Raw genomic sequence first — 14,090 nt, forward strand, 5'->3', positions numbered from 1 at the left:
TATATTTAAAATATGGTAGTTCTATTTTAGTACAGTTAAGTACACTCAGCACAATTTAAGTAAAGCTTTTGTACTATTTTTTTCTTTTTATAATTAAGGCATAATTGAACAAAAGTACAAAAAAGTTGTTCTATTTTAGCACTCTTTTAATATACTGATTATTAATGTGGCTACAAGAACACTTTAGTGCATTATAGTGTAATAATGATTAGTACAATCCTGAGTGTGATTATTTCTAGACGCTTCCCAGGCCGAGACGTCACGAGAGTGATTGTAGTGAGCTGTAAGAATGTGAAGCACGCTGGATCAAACCTAAACAGAGCATTAATACAATCGGTGATGAATCAGGGCTGAGGTGGGCTCTGAGGAGGAGGATGTCCTGTTTTGCTTGGTTTCCGCAGGACCGCCAGACAGCAGACTACAGGCCGAAGGGTTTAGTAGACAAACACTGAGAGCTCAGAGCATGCCAAGAATGCAGGTACCAAAGGGTCGTCCGCTGAGCAGATGGTAAGAGTTCACGTTACAGTATGCAGCTGATACATAAAAGTCTCAGAAAAACAATACAAATATTTACAAGCTTCTTTATGAAGACAGGTGTAGACCAGTACAGGATATGCTTTGATTACAGGATGGAGACTGACTGTATACAGGATATTTTGCTGCTTTTCAATAGTAAGCATCTACCGTACTTTACAGACTATAAGGCGCACCGGATTATAAGGCTATAAGACTATTAATGTACGTCTGTTTTCTGGTCTATTTTAAGGCGCATTTTAAGCGACACTAGTAAAGAACAAGGGTGTTCAGAAATCAATATTTGGTGGAATAACCCTGGTTTTTAATTTTTCATGCATCCTGGCATCATGTTCTCCTCCACCAGTCTTACACACTGCTTTTGGATAACTTTAGGCCTGCATTCCTGGTGCAAAACTTCAAGCAGTCTCCTTATTCATTTGTGTATCTCTCTAGTCCTATAGTTTAAAGCAGTATTATGGGAGAGTTGGTATGTCATGCTGCTGGAAAACTGGAATTAGCCCTTTTGGACACCTGTAAAGGGCATGACTTACAACTGCATTTCTGGACAAGCTGTGAGATAGATAGAGAACCATCACTGCAAGTGAAAGAAGTATGTGGACTGAGGTTGTAGAATAATTTTACATGATCAGCAGATGTGAACAAAGCAGTAGTTCATGAGAATTTCACATGACACTTATTTATCAGCATAGATAGTCATATTAAAAATGTTAGCAAATCATTAGTAAATACATATATTTTTTGCCAATTAATTTATTAGTATTTTAGTTTCTTAAAATGTAAAAATAGCAGTTATTAATCATTAGTTAATGGTATAATAATGCAAGTTATTATAAAGAGTTACCCAGGATTTTACACAAATATGTTGAGTTGGGTTACGCATCGTTACACAGTTTTCGCACATACTGCCCTGCCTGCTGCACCAAAGTTACACTGCGCTGTTATCCCAGCCAACATGCTCATGTTGGTCTTACATGGGTGTGCCATGGACTAGGTGGGTTTGTACTGTGACCCAACTCGGCCCAAAATTGACATCCATATGTACCATCAACTTGGAACCAATAGACAAAATTTTAGTGGTTCCCAGTTGGGTTACTTATACAGGGTACCAAAACATAGACATGCTATCTGGGTAGCAGCATGCTGAGTTTTCTATCTAGTGCCGTGTAAAGCTGAGTTCACCACAGGAAGCCTGCTGCAGACAGAGAGCGTGCAAAGAGACGTCCACTGGTGTCTGACTGATACACGACAGGATGAGCACCAGCAGTGGTAACACAACACTGAACACAACACTAAACATCAACCTGTGACTCATCTGCCCTTAAAAAGAGTGAAAAGCGGTAGTGCAGCGAACGAGAGAAAAAGGAAAAGGACATCAAATGGAGCAACAACAACATTTATAATTGATTAAGACCAGGACTTTAACTTGACCCCATTCTTAAAACATCAACTTTATTCTTCTTTAACCATTCTTTAGTAAGACTGTGTTTTAAGTTGTGTTCTTAGGGTCATTGTCTTGCTGCATGGCCCACAACGGAATTTGCTGCTATACAGCTCTGGAAAAAAATTAAAGACCACTTAAAAATTATGAGTTTCTGTGATTTTACCAAAATTAAAATCTCTGGAATATAATCAAGAGGAATATGGATTATCACAAGCCATCAAACCACCAAACTGAACTGCTTGATTTTTTTCCAAATAAAGCATAACGTTATCCAAAAGCAGTGTGTAAGATTGGTGGAGGAGGAGAACATGATGCCAAGAGGCATAAAAACTGTGAATGAAAAACCACCAGGGTTATTCCACCAAATATTGATTTCTGAACTCTTCAAACTTTATGAATATGAACTTGTTTTCTTTGCATTATTATCTTTTTTGTTGTTTTGGCTATTTCTCATTTTCTGCAAATATTCAGCAATGTTCATTTTAGTCAAACATAAACCTATAAATAGCAAAATCAGACAAACTGATTCAGAAACTGAAGTGCTCTCCTAATTTTTTCCAGAGCTGTATATAAGAATATTTCGTTCCATCAATGATGGCAAGTTTTCCTGGGTAAGATCTTCCCTAGAATACAATAAATATCCCAGACATTCTAGATTACATAACTATGTTACTACACAGGAGCAAGTAAAGCCTAAATCATCTGGGCGTAGTAGACCCAGCAGGGTCCACCGCTTTCATGCACGTAAATCAGCACGCCTTTATCTGCAGGAGCGAGGAATTCCACCTAAAAGAAGCAGCAGAAGAGCGAGGGACCGGAGCACAAAGGGTTCGGAGGGGATGAGGCCCAAGCGTTTAAAACAACACACTGACAGAGCCTCCATTGTGCTGCAGAGGAAACCAGCGGTTTCTGAGTACAGCACAGTCACAGCACAGCTGCGGCTGCACACAGACACCCGCACACACGTATAAACACACACGCAGGTGTGGAGATATACTCCCTGTGTCTGCGCTGGACTGCTTACCCTATATCAAGTGTGTACGACAAAAAAAAAAAAAAATTTAAACAGCGTTAACTGTATTATATTGCTGGGATTTGTTCCTTTCCTATATTGCACATCAATTTAACATGGATCTTGACTTGGCCCCAATCCAATACATGAACTTTATTCTTCTTTAATTAACCATTCTTCAGTAGATCAAGTTTTCTGCTTAGGGTCATTGTCTTGCTGCATAACCCACATTCATATATTTAGATGTCCTGATATTTTTTTTTCTTAGAATTTGCTGCACTGAAAAAAATAAAAAGTTCACTAAACACAAACCTTTGTTGTACCCAAGTTCATGTAATTTAATTTTAAGTACAGCGAACTTAACAAATATATGTACAGCTCAAGAAACAAAAATTGAGACCACTTAAAAATTATGATTTTCTTTGATTTTACCAAATTGAAAACCTCTGGAATATAATCAAGAGAAAGACGGATGATCACAAGCCATCAAACCACCAAACTGAATTGCTTGAATTTTTGCACCAGGAGTAAAGCAGCATAAAGTTATCCAAAAGCAGTGTGTAAGACTGGTGGAGGAGAACATGATGCCAAGATGCATTAAAACTGTGATTAAAAACCAGGGTTATTCCACCAAATATTGATTTCTGAGCATTTTCTTTTTTTACTCAAAGAAAAGTAGATACATAAAAAAAATACTATAGATGGAACAGTATTGAGAGCACAGCCAACACAGAGTTACTGCAGCTCAGAAAATGATGCTTAAACAGGCTTAATTTATTTGAATTCAGACAAATAGTAGGTTTTCAGTGTGGCAAAACTAAGAATTCCTTGTTCCTTCAATTAGGCAATTCTGATGTTATTAAGCTTTTATCCAACATTACATTAAAAACGGTTGCTGATCAGTCCAGAATGTAGCTCTGAATGAGTCTTTCGGCTGTTCGTGATTGGCCGTAAGACAGCGTGAGTCACTAAGACACTCAGAAATGTGTTCCTCCTCACTGAGAGATAAAGTTTGAGCTCCTTAACACCTGAGCTTAGCGTGGCGCCGCTCTCAAAGATCTTCCATACGGAAGAGTAAACAGTGTGGGCGAGTGTGTGGTCAAGTGTTTAGCTCTTTTCTAAGAACAAACGTTCCAGAAATGTTGGAAAACATTTAGATGCTGTGTGGAATCTGACTGAAGCGGTAACTTGTGGTAAGGAAGTGATCTGGTCTCGATTCGACCCATCTATCAAATATATATATTTTTAATTAGGGTATCTTCATTTAAATCTGATATATTAGCCAGATAATATACTGCTATGAACAAACGCTGTCCCTGCTGCTGCTCCATGCTGTTTACATGCATTATTGTGCAGCGTTCACTGCTCACGTCTGCATCTTCTCACTATATTTACTTTCTTGCTCCCACGTCAGACAGTTCTGACCAATCAGAGGAGACTATGTGCTCACATGGTTTATTGGTGCACATTTTGGTGCATTTAGCTTTATGCCTGTGTGAAACCAAACCAAACAGAGGGAGAAACGCTGCAAATAAACTCAAATAAACTCAACTGATCTAATACATAGAAACTTTCACAACTACAGGTGTGAAAACGCTCTTTTATACTCAGCTAATTAAGATCTAATTCAGAAATCCTCACAAACAAGCTGAGATGTTTATAAAAAAAAAATTAAAAAGTGTCCTTTAATCCAATTTATCATGCATTCTTTATTCCAGCGCCACACGTCCAGGGCTTTATCTCTCCTTAAGCATACAATCATATACTACACTGCAAAAAACTTAATCTTAGCAAGTGTTAGATTATTTTTGCTTATTTTAGGGACAATTATCTTAATCATTCTTACTTAGAATTTGTATCTTATTTTAAGTCATTTGAACTCAAAATAAGCACAATCAAGCTGCAATCAAGTTATTCTGATACTTGTTTCCAAAAACAGTGACTTTTTTGCTTGATTTAGGTGTTACTTCACTCATTTTGAGACTTTGCCATTGCTTTTTGTAAGAAATCTTACTAAGAAAATTTTGCTTACCCCATTGGCAGATTTTTTTGGGGGACTTTTGCTTAATATAAATATATTTGTCTTAATTTGCACATATTTTGCCAATGGATTTTTTGCAGTGTATTATTTTAATAGACACCACTAATATAAATATAATTGATTTTTTTTTTACTTTTCTTACATTCTTTTTTTTATTTACATTTAAATATCCACTATAAAAAACTTGTGTCCTAAGAGGAACAAGTGCGATTAATAAGTGAAAACACTATTATTTGCATTAGTTATGTTATGTTATATTAGTGTGTGTTAGCGTGTTTGTATGTGTAATAAGAGGATGCCAGGTAAAAGTGCTGTTCGGGGGGGGGTGGCAGATGTTGTTGCCCCCCAGAGCTCCATTTTTGGCCCACAATAAACAAACAAACAGACTCCGATTCCAGCCCACCTGCCGGGTCTTGGCCCGCCCCAATGAGAAAACCTCAGCCCTTTAATGCCCCATAAACAGAGCCCCCCCCCCCAGCCTGACTGCATTAGTTCCAGCTGAGTGGCGTCCATCAAATGGCGTCCATCAAACACTCTGACGCCAGCACCATGTTCAGGGGTCAGGGGGACAAACGGAGAGGCTGGAGGGGGTCCCTACAACTCCTCCCACTGTTTGACTAGGCATTCCTGAGTGATTTACACAGAGGCTACGTTCACATTACCAGGCTGAAGTGATTCAAATCTGATTTTTTTCCATGGCTGTGTGAACATGCCAATGTGATTTTTTTTTCAAATCAGATTTAAGTCACTTTGGCTGTGTTCACAAATAAATGTTTGGTTCACAAATACAAATCTGTCCCTGAAACGTCTCACATGCTGCACATTGCTACATGTATAAACGCCATTTCTTTAGCAACAACAAAAAACCCTCATATTAGAGAGAGGAGAGACTCGTAGCTTTATAAAGGGAAATGGATGAGTTAGCAGCTCATGTGTGGAGCATCTTTTGCTGGAGTGGAGAAACAGTAAACAGCTGCTCTGAAGTTCATGCTCAGGTCCAGGAGGTGAAGAAAAAAGGACAGGCGGTTTGTTTTTTTGCAGCTATAGCTGCACAGCTGCACCAAGAGATGCAGTGTGGGTACGAGAGAAGCACATAGCGCTAATGCTAATGATAATGCTAATGTGTAAAAGCAAAAAGACAAGTGAATTCTTATTTGACCGTTCACATTCATGTCGCATGTCTATGGATCAGATATGTATCCGATTTAGGACCACATATGAAACTGACTCAAATCTGATTTAAAAAAATTCGATTTGGCATGTTCACACAGACATGAAAAAATCAGATCAGAGCCACATTGAGCAAAAAAAATCAGATTTGAGTTATTTCAGCCTGGCAATGTGAACACAGCCTTTCACATGTGGTCCTAAATTGGACATGTATCAGATCGATGGACAAGCGACACGAATGTGAACTTTTAATTTAACTCTTTATTAATACCCATGAATTCAAATTAAAACTATAATCTATAATCTTTAACCTAAATGGAACTATAAACTATAATATATTTATAATCTATCCTTTGCACCAATATTAAAAGTACTACATTTACAATATACTTTAAAATTGATGTTATTAAAAAAAAGCACTCAAAAGCACAACCTAATGTTTTTATGTTGTATTTAATTATAAAGGTAGCTTAGCTCCAAAATAGTACATTTACTATGTATTTAAGTATGTATTGTTTAAATGCTAAAAATAAGTACTTCACCATGTTAAGAATACTTTATAAAATACACTTAAATGCACTTTTCCTTTACAAAGCATGGCTACAGGAACTGCGCTACATAATAAAAGCTCCAGCAGTAAATACACTGGGAGCCCCTCCAAAAGAAATCAAATAGGCTAATCACAGCGACTTAAAAAAACAAAAACACAATAAAGGCTGGTCTGATGACGCGTGAGCTTCAGAAAGCTTTGGTAAAGTCATTAAGGCGTAGAGCGGTGGCTGACGGCCAGCTCACAGGGAATTTTCCCTCTCTGAAGCTCTCCCTCGGCCTTCAGTCAGAGCCAACCGCAGGAATCCGCCGCTGCACAGTCGAGCAGGGCCACTTTGAAAGAGGATATCACACACACACACACACACTCCTGACCCATCACTGCATCTCTGCTAAACTGTACCAGCACCCCTCATATGGAGAAGTTTAGCTGTGAAGCTAAATCCCCACTTCGGATTCAGACACATGCTAAGCTAAAGAGTAATGAATTCCAGTCTGTATCTGTTCCAGCCGTCCGCAGACACAGCGTTCCTCTGGGGTCAATGAGAGGAAATTATAAAAAAAGAGTTTTTTTTTTTTTAAAGATTTGACTAAACAGAGCTGACCACATTTACAGGAACAGTTAGCAAAAGCTAATTTCTCCTTTACCGAAAATACCAGAAGAAATAAACCTAGGAATTTCCGAACTGGAGCTCAAAGCTATATCTAATGCTAAAGCTTACAAAGTTAGTAAGCATGTTTTAAAGGGGACATATTATGCAAAACTAATTTTTTTTGCATGCTTTTGTATTTCCATTTGGGCCTCGACCGCACCTAAAAATCCATCCATCCGTTTTTTTTTTAATAAGCTGAAATCATAATCTTCTATGAGCCGCTGGATGCTTCCTTATAGTGACGTCTCAATAAGGAAACCCTGGCCCCACCCCTCATCCGTCAACCCCAACCAGAGCTCGACTAAAGCTAGATCAGTTTAAGATTCGCCATTTTCATCTGCTGATTACGAACCACGGTCAGTGCACAGCAAAATTAGCTAGCAGACTTCGTCTGAGGGAGGGATCTGTACCTACTGTCCGTGGCAAGTCAGCATATGAGGGACATGTAAGTACTTTATAATAATGAGTTTTGTGCTTCTATCGCATGAACTAACTTGCTTGGGCTTAGCTATTGAAAGGGAATGAAACTAATAAAAATAGAGCTGGTGAGATTTTTATCTTTAACATGTTTTCTTTGATTTTACCAAATTGAAAACCTCTGGAATATAATCAAGAGGAAGATGGATGATCACAAGCCATCAAACCACCAAACTGAACTGCTTGAATTTTTGCACCAGGAGTGAAGCAGCATAAAGTTCTCCAAAAGCAGTGTGTAAGACTGGTGGAGGAGAACATGATGCCAGGATGCATAAAATTATTTTTCTTTGCATTATTTGAGGTCTGAAAGTTCTGCATCTTTTTTATTATTTCAGCCATTTCTCATTTTCTGCAAATAAATGCTCCAAATGACGATATTTTATTTTGGAATTTGGAATTGTAGTTTATAGAATAAAACACCAATGTTTATTTTAATCAAACATAAACCTATAAAAAGCAAAATTAGATAAACTGATTAAATAACTGAAGGGCTCTCTATACATTAAGTAGGAAATGTGTAAATCTAATATTTCACTGATTTATTTCCTATAGACAGGCCTAAAATGCTACGCGAGTAGCGAAACAACTGTCCAGTCACTCCACTCACAGCATCTTGTGGGGAAGGCTGACCAGAGCCACAGCCACAGCTAGTTTCCTCTCAAATATCACAAAAAAATAAAAAACGTGGGGGTCTCCAGCCACAGCCTGGGCAGCAGTGAAGACCGGGAAACAAAGCACATCTGCTCCATGAAAAAAACCTGAACCAGGGTTAGCGTTTTATTAGCGAAGCGCATGAAGTGGTCTAATTTAGCCCAGGGGCCTCGTCCCCTACCAGGGCCCGTCGGCATACTCCCCCACACATGCCCACACACACACACACACACACACACACAAGCGGCGTGCTGCTCCCTTCTGTTAGGCTCCTGTTAAAGTCATTAGTACATGGATTTAACACTGCTGGCACAGAGAGCACTTATGACATCATAACGCACTGCCATTCTCCAGCTAAGAGCAGTGGCCGTGGGTGGAGAGACGACAGTACCAGACAAGCACACACACACACACACACACACACACACACACACACACACACACACACACACCAGAAGTCTCGTACGGGCCACTAGGGAAGATGAAGGCACCGAGACGTCACATGCTGGCGAGCCGCCACGTCTGATGATGACTTCCACTGCTATATTCCAGGATAATGATAAAGTGAGACAGCAGTCTATTATAGAAACTAACTTCACTCAAAGCTTAAGCTCTGGAAACAACACTAACAGGGAGTAGAAGGCCAAAAAAAAGCCCTGTATAACTTTAACCGCACAATATATCTAGAGATCTGAAAAACAAAATAAGAACTCACTTTAATTTCTGAATCAGTTTCTCTGATTTTGCTATTTATAGCTTTATGTTTGAGCAAAATTAACATTGTTGTTTTATTCTATAAACTACAGACAAACATTTCTCCCAAATTCCAAATAAAAATATTGTCATTTAGAGCATTTTTTAGAGCAAGTAACGAAAAAGATGCAGAGCTATCAGACCTCAAATAATACAAATAAAACAAGTTCATAATTATAAAGTTTTAAGAGTTCAGAAATCAACATTTGGTGGAATAACCCTGGTTTTTAATTACAGTTTCAGTGCATCTTGGCATCATGTTCTCCTCCACCAGTCTTACACACTGCTTTTGGATAACTTTATGCCATTAGGCAGTGCGTCTTAGTTATTACAGTTAAGATAACTGAATATATAAAAAGACACAGAAAAGTGTTTTTTTTTCACTTATTTTTTTAGCCTATGAACAACAATGTTTTAATAGGTTATCCCAAATATACATAATAGAAGGTTATAGTACCACCCGAAGTAGACAACTAAGACTGTAATTATTATGACCAATGCAGCCTGGCTAAATAGAAATCACATTCTCATTCAATAAAAAAAAAACTATCATCACTATTACACTATATTATGTTGGGGCTGTTGTGTTCACTAGCTGGTCACAAGGGTTCTGTAGCAATAGCATGGCTGACCCTGCGCTCTGAACCCAACTTTCCAATACTGAAATATTGGAGTTATCGCTATAACATCTAAAATCTATAACCCTGTAACTCAGTTTTTCCTGAGTAACTCAGACACTGGAAACACTCCTCACTGTAATCAAGATCCACAAATGGAGCCCCAGCCTGCTCTTCCTGAACCCAGGACTCATCCTGAGAGAAGGGCTTTGAAGTGTTTCTATCTCCAAAAGAGATGCAGGGCAGGGTCCAGCACATGCTCCCGACCGATAAGAGTGTGTGTTATACAAAAGGAAAGCCTCTGGAGCTGGATCACTATTCCACACTGAACCAGCAGGTCAGTCTTTCCAACCACAGCAGGGGGGAGTAAAATCTGGCACAGAAGATACAATAATAAAGATGATTCTTGTCACAAAAGAAAAACTCCAAAACTCTTTAAAAAAATCACATTTTGGGGCTAGGGGAGTGATTCAGCTTTTTAACTGCTGACCCACAGTGAGATTGTGAGATCGCTGCCAGACCCAGACATTGCTACAGCCAACCATGGAAGTGGGTGGGAGTCCAAGAGACGACATTTGTGTTCAGACCCGTTGCAACAGGGCAAGCAAACCAATTGCCTTAAGCACAATTAACCAATCAATTGCCTAGGGTCTCCAGACAATGACTGGTTATGAATTAAATGCAACACAAAAACTGTGTGAGCTCCCCTTTAATTCTGTGATGGTCAATGTTAGGGGTGGGCGATATGGCTCTAAAATTATATCACAATATTTCATGGTAGTTTCACGATATCAAGATATTTTTTAAGAATAAGAATACACTACTGCAACAAAATGAAAAAATAAATATTTTTTTATTATTGCATACAATATGATATGATATGATATGATATGGCACATCCCTAACTGAGAGGATTTGATCAGATTATTTAACAAAAGTCAAAGAATCAGAATGTCATGATACTAATAATAATAACAATGCACTTCAAATATCTCCATATATCCAGGATTAAAGTAAAATAAATGATAAACGACTGTACTCACAGCTTTTTACAGAAACCAAGAAACTAATAGTAAGAGGTAGAGTTACAGGTATACAGTGAAAAGCTCTATTTGAGTAATAATTTAATTCATATTATGAGAAGCAAGAAATACTCAACTAAGTAAAGAAAAACATACTTTAACAAATGAATCTGACAAAGATCAAGAACATTAAAAAGTAAAAAAGTATCCTCAAGTGCAGTCTTCGCAAAGAGCACCAAAAACGTCATTATGATGAAACTGGCTCTCATCAGGACCAGCCGAGTAAAGGATAGAAGAGCAAGAGTTTCATCTTTTGTACAGGAAAAGTTTAACAGAGTTACCAGACTCAAAAAACATATTTTTGGTTTGTTTTATGCTCTGGTTGACTGATAGAGTAAGAGAGAACGTGAAATTACATGTAATCCAATGGTAACATATGACTATTTTTGGTAGTAATCATGCAATTATCTTGGCAACACATAGTCATAATAGTTTCATATATATCTGGTGACATTTTAGACTCAAAAAATATATTTGGCAGACCTTAGGACAGAAGCACATTCACATTAATCTCGTTTACAACAATCAGGCTGCCTCTCTGTGATGCTACAAGTCAGTTAGATAGCTCTAATCGTCCCCAGATGCTTATTTTAGTCAACATTTGTGACTCATGTTGCATTTAGGCATGTGTGCTTGTATGTCTTTTAGTGGTAAAATCTAGGATCTGGGATTTACTTGTGTGTGTGTGTGTGTGTGTGTGTGTGTGTGTGTGTGTGTGTGTGTGTGTGTGTGTGTGTTACACATCACTAGAAAACTTTCTGACATAAAACAGCCTGTCTGTTGTAACTGCAGAGCTGAAGATGGAGGCATGGCAGAGACTGTAATGCGTAGGAGTTTTAGGGGAATTCAGAAAATGCTGCTGTGCCTGTGTGACAGGCAGTGGTGGGAAATAATCAGATTTTGTGATGGTTTACTGATTCCTACAGTACTTTAAGTGGGAGTTAGAATACTTTGGGTTGGTGTTAATGTATGTTTTGGTTTGTTAATAGTATATAAGTAGTATTTATGTGTATATAGAGTGATTTTTATGTATTAGAGATGAAAAGCAGCTGCTAGAGGGAGACAGTGAGTGAGATCACATTGTTGGAGCACAGTTACTATTAATAGTCAACAGTTTGTTTTATTTTAATTAATAGGATACAGATTAGCTTTAGTAAAATTTAGATAATCAATAAAAACAAAACAGCAGATTCTTGTCTTATGTTGGTTTATATTATGTAATGTATATTAAGGCTTAAACAGAAATAATCCTTTTATTTAAAACTACTATATCAAGAAAATAATATAAAATAATACTCTACAAAATAATTCACCATAAATAATAATAGTCAAAAAATATGAAATTGACAAGCTGTTATAAAAATAGGGGAGTGCCTTGTAGAAATGTAGAAATGTATAAATTAGTACACAGACAGCATTTCTTATGAATTAAAATAACATTTAAGCGCGCCAATTTTACCTTACATAAACACTGATTTAAACGTTGTGTTTAAAGTATATTCACTGTTTGTATTAAACAGTATTAATAGAGTATTTGGTTTTTTATATTATAATAATTAATAGGTATGTGGGAAAATATGGATATTGTATTATAATGAGATATTTTGCTTTGCTTTTGTACTGTATTTACATCTGAACTATTAATTGTATGTACACAGATTGGTGTCAGAAGTGGTTTGTTTTGTGTTTTGTTTAGACTCCGCCCACTAGAAATCAGTGTTGTAACTCTCTGTTGTTAGATCCCACTGTTCTGATTGGATACAAAGTAAGTGTGTTTTTAGTACTCATAGTTTTTTTCCCTCAAATTTTATTTAAACTATATTGCAATATATCACTTTACTTACAGTATCGCTTTATATCACAATATATTTATATTTAATTGTAACCCCTGTATCATGATATCACTTATCGTATCGCCAAGTTCTAACCAACACACAGTCCTAACAGTTATTATTCATTTTTGAGTATTTGAGGTGAATATCTTTTGCCTAAAAGCTTTCTTAGAATTTCAACACTAGCAGATGCCTATGACAGAATGTTAAATAAAAGTTGTTTAATTGTTGTTTTATGGTTGTTTAAAGTTTTACTCTCTGTTGTTTAATGTTTTTGCTCTCAGAAAAAGTTTTCCATTATAGTAATATAACAAAACTTACCAGAACTATAGCAAAGCGCTCCTCCAGCTCAGCTGCATCAGGCATGGGGACTTTTAAAGGCATTAGATGGTGCTTCATCTCGCCCTGTCCGTCCACACTCTCTATATTCCCCATGCTGAAGATCTGCTAAAACATCCACAGAACAGGAAAAAACCTCCACTCCTCCACTTTCTGGACTTTCTGCAGTCTGAACTTCTGGTTTTAAATCTTGAGTAAATCCAGTTCAGCCCTGTTTTTACATCCCAGCGTTTTTAATTCGCTTCTCCTTGTGTTTTATCTGCGTGTAAAAGTATCCAGGCTCTGAGATCTGAGCTCTACAGCATCTGCAGCTCCTCCAGTAAAGCTGAGTCCAGTCCCGAGCTCTGCCTGCAGTTACCCGGCCACTCCATCTCCCTCCCCCGGGTGCTGCTGGAGGACAAGCCGCTCCTTTTCCACCGTTAGAAACTTTCTCTAAACTCCGGTTCTAAACTCCGCCGCTCCTCCTCTCCATTCATTTGCGCTGCTCCGTCCGGACTGAAGTTTCAGCCTCTCCCCCTGGAACACACCGCGCGCGCTCGGCCCACCCATCCCGGCCCGGTACCTCCTCCTCCCCGCTGCGGAGGCGCCGCGGCTCCAGCCTGATCACCGAACACACCGCTGATACAGGTATAATAGCGCCACCTCCCGGTTACCCTGCAATTACAATTACTACAATTACTACAATCACTGCATCATTATTTACTAGATCACGAACTAAACAAAATAAATAAATAAATAAATAAAAATAAATAAAAGACAAGCAAAGAATTACTTGTACTTGAACTTAAAATAAATTAAAAAATAAAATAAAATATTAAAAAATACTGAATTAAAAACAAAAAACAAAAAAAATAAAAAAGAAAGAAAATTGTGAATTTAACTTAAAAACTTTTAAAAAAGTACTACCTAAAATAACGGCAAAACTACTTAAAATAA

At 37.7% G+C, this 14,090-nt stretch overlaps 1 protein-coding gene across 6 annotated transcripts in view; it reads right to left on the reverse strand.

Annotated features, from left to right (window-relative positions):
• fmnl3 (formin-like 3) overlaps positions 1 to 13,677 on the reverse strand; it is a 73,604-nt gene extending 59,927 nt beyond the window's left edge. For 4 of the 6 annotated variants that reach the window (XM_022677141.2, XM_022677140.2, XM_022677139.2 and 1 more), the window contains exon 1: positions 13,137 to 13,676. In XM_022677141.2, the coding sequence (XP_022532862.2) occupies positions 13,137 to 13,250 (114 nt within the window). In that variant the 5' untranslated portion in view covers positions 13,251 to 13,676. Of the gene's footprint in view, positions 1 to 13,136 lie in introns of all 6 variants that reach the window. The other 2 variants (XM_049462895.1, XM_022677137.2) reach the window with 2 other exon arrangements.
• Positions 13,678 to 14,090: the final 413 nt, after the last annotated feature.

Source organism: Astyanax mexicanus, chromosome 13 (genome assembly GCF_023375975.1).
Source record: "Astyanax mexicanus isolate ESR-SI-001 chromosome 13, AstMex3_surface, whole genome shotgun sequence".
NCBI lineage: Eukaryota > Metazoa > Chordata > Actinopteri > Characiformes > Acestrorhamphidae > Astyanax > Astyanax mexicanus.